At 33.4% G+C, this 7,500-nt stretch overlaps 1 protein-coding gene across 1 annotated transcript in view; it reads right to left on the bottom strand.

Moving 5' to 3' along the window:
- The window catches only part of LOC133634972 (ceruloplasmin-like), a 17,766-nt gene extending 10,443 nt beyond the window's left edge, over positions 1-7,323 (bottom strand). The window contains exons 1-4 of the mRNA XM_062027632.1: positions 7,137-7,323; positions 6,933-7,061; positions 6,484-6,590; positions 652-707 (exon numbers count right to left, since the gene is read on the bottom strand). Of these exons, the coding sequence (XP_061883616.1) occupies positions 652-707; positions 6,484-6,590; positions 6,933-7,061; positions 7,137-7,323 (479 nt within the window). The remainder of the gene's footprint in view (positions 1-651; positions 708-6,483; positions 6,591-6,932; positions 7,062-7,136) is intronic.
- Between the last annotated feature and the right edge of the window lie 177 nt (positions 7,324-7,500).

Genomic DNA, 7,500 nt, shown 5'->3' with positions numbered 1-7,500 from the left:
ATTCAATGGTACGCCAAAGAATCACAGTGTTTTATTTTCCTATCTTCATACACAGTGTTACTGTTCAAACCGTGCGTAATGGTACAGTGGCCAAAAATATGGAAAATAATAGTTAAATAAAACATTCGCCTTGTTTTAAATCAATACTTAGGCCTACTACGCTACTATATTTTAATGTGGGTCATTACGGTGGTACTTGAAGAGCCTAATGAGGGGGTACTTGGTGAAAAAAGTTTGAGAACCGCTGATCTATTTTATAAAAGTTATTCATTTAGCAGTCAGATGCTATATAGTAAATCGTCAAATTTTGATAAAATTATAAAAATCCCCAAAATTTTAAGAAAATGCTTAGAATATTTATTTTATGACGTTAGACTACGATTGCATGGGGTACAGGGAGGGGTGGGGGAGGAGTTACCTCGTGTAACATAGGAGAGAAAAAAGTGACACTTTAAAAGGTTTAAAAGAATAAGAGTGTCCGCAAAATTGCTATAGAAGTAACACACCTTTGAAGCTCTTGTGGGCCACATAAAATGACATGGCGGGCCACATATGGCCTGGGGGCCTTGCGTTTAACACATGCGCTGTAAAATAGTTCCTTTTAATCCATTTCCACACCTAACAGTTGCTCACCAATAGAGACGTACTCACCTGCCCCAGCTACGGCGACAGATGACCAAGGGACCGATAAGACCACTGTACAGATCCTGGCAGGGAGGGGTACACAATGTCAATGTGGGTGTGTGTGTGTTTTCTTGTAGTTCTACCCTTCTTGAGACATGAAGAAGGAAAAGTATCTTCCATATGAGGAGGTGTGAACAAGTGATGACATAAATCATGGTCCCAATAACATTGCATCTAATAGACAATGTCTAACTTGCTCCCCCTGGTGGTGACATCTCTCAAAATGAGGGTGGTCCCAAAAAGGAGAGATTTTTCAAATTGACTGTGTGTCGGTTTTTAAAAGCGCTCCCCCTCTGGTCAACATATGAAATAACAAGTGTGTGTGTAAGAAATCGAAATGCGCCCCCGTTGGCCAAAATTAATTTAAAAAAATAAAATAAACATGTATATAGAGACATACTATAATAACTTGAAGTAATTAATGAGGATTAAAAACCAATTACAAACAAAAATCCGGAAAAAAAAGACTAACTAAAAGCAGTCTTTTTCTCAAAATGTGTTGACTTTTTTCTTATAAAATTGAGAAAAGTTTCTCATATCCTTTCTGTTTCTGCAATATTACTGATTACTTTTTAATGCAAAATGCTGACATTTGTCATATAAATTCTGACGTGTATCACAATATTGGCAATTTTTTTGTTGTTCTGGTAAAACAGTGACCTTTTTTGGGTAAAATTATGACTTTTGTCATAATTTTGCCGAGTAAAATTCCGATTATTATTATAATATTGCCAAAATGTTAAAGTTTTCTTATAAAATTGTGACTTTTGTCGAGTAAAATTACGACTTTTTTCATAAAATTGCACAAATGTTCCGTTTTTCTTGTCAAATTTTGACTTGTGTTGAGTAATAATTACGGCTTTTATTGTAAAAATGCCAAAATTCTAAGTTTTTTCTTGTGTTATTGTGACCTTTTTCCTGTGAAATTCCAACTAAAGCTTTTTTATATTTGCATAGTATGTATATATTATTAATGTTGTAAATACACTTCTTTATATATCTAGAAAGGCTGGTCCTAAAGAGGTAGGCATTTTCGGCGGTCTCGAGATTGTACGAAATACAATAATGTGTGTGTGTGTGTGTGTGTGTGTGTGTGTGTGTGTGTGTGTGTGTGTGTGTGTGTGTGTGTGTGTGTGTGTGTGTGTGTGTGTGTGTTTTCTTGTATTTTTACCCTTCTTGAGACATCAACAAGGAAAAGTTGCTTCCATAAAAGACATTACCAAAAGCAGTCTTTTTCTCACAATGTGTTGACCTTTTTCTTATGAAATTGGGAACAATTTCTCATGTTCTTTCTGTTTCTGTAATATTGCAATATTTTCTCATAAAATTATTACTTTTGATGTAAAATTATTACTTTTCAATGCAAAATGGTGACATTTGTCATATCCAATTCTGACTTTTATCACAATATTGCCAATTGTTTTGTTGTTCTTGTAAAATAGCGACCTTTTTTGAGTAAAATTATGACTTTTGTCATCATTTTGCCGAGTAAAATTCCGATTATTATTATAATATTGCCAAAATGTTAAAGTTTTCTTATAAAATTGTGACTTTTGTCGAGTAAAATTACGACTATTTTCATAAAATTGCACAAATGTTCCGTTTTTCTTGTCAAATTTTGACTTGTGTTGAGTAAAATGACGACTTTTTATTGTAAAAATGCCAAAATTCTAAGTTTTTCTAGTGAAATTGTGACCTTTTTCTTGTCAAATTCCAACTAAAGGTTTTTTATATTTGCATAGTATGTATATATTATTAATGTTGTAAATACTAATCTTTATATATCTAGAAAGGCTGGTCCTAAAGAGGGAGGCATTTTCGGCGGTCTCGAGATTGTACGAAATACAATAATGTGTGTGTGTGTGTGTGTGTGTGTGTGTGTGTGTGTGTGTGTGTGTGTGTGTGTGTGTGTGTGTGTGTGTGTGTGTGTGTGTGTGTGTGTGTGTTTTCTTGTATTTTTACCCTTCTTGAGACATCAACAAGGAAAAGTTGCTTCCATAAAAGACATTACCAAAAGCAGTCTTTTTCTCACAATGTGTTGACCTTTTTCTTATGAAATTGGGAACAATTTCTCATGTTCTTTCTGTTTCTGTAATATTGCAATATTTTCTCATAAAATTATTACTTTTGATGTAAAATTATTACTTTTCAATGCAAAATGGTGACATTTGTCATATCCAATTCTGACTTTTATCACAATATTGCCAATTGTTTTGTTGTTCTTGTAAAATAGCGACCTTTTTTGAGTAAAATTATGACTTTTGTCATCATTTTGCCGAGTAAAATTCCGATTATTATTATAATATTGCCAAAATGTTAAAGTTTTCTTATAAAATTGTGACTTTTGTCGAGTAAAATTACGACTATTTTCATAAAATTGCACAAATGTTCCGTTTTTCTTGTCAAATTTTGACTTGTGTTGAGTAAAATGACGACTTTTTATTGTAAAAATGCCAAAATTCTAAGTTTTTCTAGTGAAATTGTGACCTTTTTCTTGTCAAATTCCAACTAAAGGTTTTTTATATTTGCATAGTATGTATATATTATTAATGTTGTAAATACTAATCTTTATATATCTAGAAAGGCTGGTCCTAAAGAGGGAGGCATTTTCGGTGGTCTCGAGATTGTACGAAATACAATAATGTGTGTGTGTGTGTGTGTGTGTGTGTGTGTGTGTGTGTGTGTGTGTGTGTGTGTGTGTGTGTGTGTGTGTGTGTGTGTGTGTGTGTGTGTGTGTGTGTGTGTGTGTTTTCTTGTATTTTTACCCTTCTTGAGACATCAACAAGGAAAAGTTGCTTCCATAAAAGACATTACCAAAAGCAGTCTTTTTCTCACAATGTGTTGACCTTTTTCTTATGAAATTGGGAACAATTTCTCATGTTCTTTCTGTTTCTGTAATATTGCAATATTTTCTCATAAAATTATTACTTTTGATGTAAAATTATTACTTTTCAATGCAAAATGGTGACATTTGTCATATCAAATTCTGACTTTTATCACAATATTGCCAATTGTTTTGTTGTTCTTGTAAAACAGTGACCTTTTTTGAGTAAAATTATGACTTTTGTCATCATTTTGCCGAGTAAAATTCCGATTATTATTATAATATTGCCAAAATGTTAAAGTTTTCTTATAAAATTGTGACTTTTGTCGAGTAAAATTACGACTATTTTCATAAAATTGCACAAATGTTCCGTTTTTCTTGTCAAATTTTGACTTGTGTTGAGTAATAATTACGGCTTTTATTGTAAAAATGCCAAAATTCTAAGTTTTTTCTTGTGTAATTGTGACCTTTTTCTTGTGAAATTCCAACTAAAGCTTTTTTATATTTGCATAGTATGTATATATTATTAATGTTGTAAATACACATCTTTATATACCCAGAAAGGCTGGTCCTAAAGAGGGAGGCATTTTCGGCGGTCTCGAGATTGTACGAAATACAATAATGTGTGTGTGTGTGTGTGTGTGTGTGTGTGTGTGTGTTTTCTTGTGTTTTTACCCTTCTTGAGACATCAACAAGGAAAAGTAGCTTCCATAAAAGACATTACCAAAAGCAGTCTTTTTCTCACAATGTGTTGACCTTTTTCTTATGAAATTGGGAACAATTTCTCATGTTCTTTCTGTTTCTGTAATATTGCAATATTTTCTCATAAAATTATTACTTTCGATGTAAAATTATTACTTTTTAATGCAAAATGGTGACATTTGTCATATCCAATTCTGACTTTTATCACAATATTGCCAATTGTTTTGTTGTTCTTGTAAAATAGTGACCTTTTTTGAGTAAAATTATGACTTTTGTCATCATTTTGCCGAGTAAAATTCCGATTATTATTATAATATTGCCAAAATGTTAAAGTTTTCTTATAAAATTGTGACTTTTGTCGAGTAAAATTACGACTATTTTCATAAAATTGCACAAATGTTCCGTTTTTCTTGTCAAATTTTGACTTGTGTTGAGTAATAATTACGGCTTTTGTTGTAAAAATGCCAAAATTCTAAGTTTTTCTTGTGTAATTGTGACCTTTTTCTTGTGAAATTCCAACTAAAGCTTTTTTATATTTGCATAGCATGTATATATTATTAATGTTGTAAATACACATCTTTATATATCTAGAAAGGCTGGTCCTAAAGAGGGAGGCATTTTCGGCGGTCTCGAGATTGTACGAAATACAATAATGTGTGTGTGTGTGTGTGTGTGTGTGTGTGTGTGTGTGTGTGTGTGTGTGTGTGTGTGTGTGTGTGTGTGTGTGTGTGTGTGTGTGTGTGTGTGTTTTCTTGTATTTTTACCCTTCTTGAGACATCAACAAGGAAAAGTAGCTTCCATAAAAGACATTACCAAAAGCAGTCTTTTTCTCACAATGTGTTGACCTTTTTCTTATGAAATTGGGAACAATTTCTCATGTTCTTTCTGTTTCTGTAATATTGCAATATTTTCTCATAAAATTATTACTTTTGATGTAAAATTATTACTTTTCAATGCAAAATGGTGACATTTGTCATATCAAATTCTGACTTTTATCACAATATTGCCAATTGTTTTGTTGTTCTTGTAAAATAGTGACCTTTTTTGAGTAAAATTATTACTTTTGTCATCATTTTGCCGAGTAAAATTCCGATTATTATTATAATATTGCCAAAATGTTAAAGTTTTCTTATAAAATTGTGACTTTTGTCGAGTAAAATTACGACTATTTTCATAAAATTGCACAAATGTTCCGTTTTTCTTGTAGAATTTTGACTTGTGTTGAGTAATAATTACGGCTTTTGTTGTAAAAATGCCAAAATTCTAAGTTTTTTCTTGTGTAATTGTGACCTTTTTCTTGTGAAATTCCAACTAAAGCTTTTTTATATTTGCATAGTATGTATATATTATTAATGTTGTAAATACTAATCTTTATATATCTAGAAAGGCTGGTCCTAAAGAGGGAGGCATTTTCGGCGGTCTCGAGATTGTACGAAATACAATAATGTGTGTGTGTGTGTGTGTGTGTGTGTGTGTGTGTGTTTCTTGTATTTTTACCCTTCTTGAGACATCAACAAGGAAAAGTAGCTTCCATAAAAGACATTACCAAAAGCAGTCTTTTTCTCACAATGTGTTGACCTTTTTCTTATGAAATTGGGAACAATTTCTCATGTTCTTTCTGTTTCTGTAATATTGCAATATTTTCTCATAAAATTATTACTTTTGATGTAAAATTATTACTTTTCAATGCAATATGGTGACATTTGTCATATCCAATTCTGACTTTTATCACAATATTGCCAATTGTTTTGTTGTTCTTGTAAAATAGTGACCTTTTTTGAGTAAAATTATGACTTTTGTCATCATTTTGCCGAGTAAAATTCCGATTATTATTATAATATTGCCAAAATGTTAAAGTTTTCTTATAAAATTGTGACTTTTGTCGAGTAAAATTACGACTATTTTCATAAAATTGCACAAATGTTCCGTTTTTCTTGTAAAATTTTGACTTGTGTTGAGTAATAATTACGGCTTTTATTGTAAAAAAAATTTCTTGTGTAATTGTGACCTTTTTCTTGTGAAATTCCAACTAAAGCTTTTTTATATTTGCATAGTATGTATATATTATTAATGTTGTAAATACACATCTTTATATATCTAGAAAGGCTGGTCCTAAAGAGGGAGGCATTTTTCAGAGGTCTCAAAAAGGTAAGAAATACAAGCGTGTGTGTGTGCGTGTGTGTGTGTGTGTGTGTGTGTGTGTGTGTGTGTGTGTGTGTGTGTGTGTGTGTGTGTGTGTGTGTGTGTGTGTGTGTGTGTGTTGTACAGCACACCTTGGCAACATCCACCGTGGAGTAGTATGCTGACACGGAGCACTCCTCCTGCTCAGTGGTAGGTCCTGTAGTCTTAGTGACATACCACTCATAGATGTGAGTCTCACCTGTGAAGCACATTTAATAATTCATGTTAAGACTTTGTAACAAATATAATATCTCCTCAAAGGTTGTCTTGTAAGCCACTCTCCGACTTTAATGAATATAAATGGATACCTAGTTATGTTCCTGAAAGAGAACCACATGTTTCTATTAATAATCAAAATTCGAATTCTGGAGTTCCTTGTATTTCTAATCTTTAGCAATGATTTAAAATACCGTAATTTCCGGACCATGAACGCACCGGACTATAGGGTGCATTAAAGGAGTCATATTATTTATTTTTTTTCTAAATAATAATAATATGACTAGACCCACTCGACGTCCATTGCATCCGGTCTCCTCTCTACCTGGTTTGGTGTGGTAAACATTGGGGCTTTCAGTCTTGACTCCGTGGGCGTGGATGGAGTACGGTCTGGAGGCCGTGTTCTTGAAAACCACTTTCACTTTGTCTCCCACGTCAGCGTGGATCATCGGACCTGAGAGAGAAGACGCTGATCAAATGGGAGCCCGACAAAGTGTATGAAATAGTATTTACCCTCGCCAAAACCTACCCATGACGCCGAGGTGTTCCATGTCCGCGCCTCTCTCCACCTGCTTGGCGAACTTGTCGTTGGTGAACTGGCGGTAGACCACCTTCTTGTAGCGCGAGCCGATGAAGCCGCCTTGCTGGTCCAGGAAAACAGTGGCGGGACTGCAGTAGAAGAGGCACAGTTCATACAATAGCAACAAATTATGCATGAATAAATGCTGACTGCAAATCAAGCAATATCAATCATGATCAGTCAATGAAGTACATTGCCTATTATTGTGATAATTAGTCTGTTAAGATGAATATTTAACCCTTGTGTAGTGTTCATATTGTTGTTACTCAGCCAGCGTTTGTGGGTCTGATGGACCCCGTTGCATTTTGTGGCT

This window comes from Entelurus aequoreus, linkage group LG19, assembly GCF_033978785.1.
Source record: "Entelurus aequoreus isolate RoL-2023_Sb linkage group LG19, RoL_Eaeq_v1.1, whole genome shotgun sequence".
Classification (NCBI taxonomy): domain Eukaryota; kingdom Metazoa; phylum Chordata; class Actinopteri; order Syngnathiformes; family Syngnathidae; genus Entelurus; species Entelurus aequoreus.
This window is presented reverse-complemented; position numbering and strand designations above follow the sequence as displayed.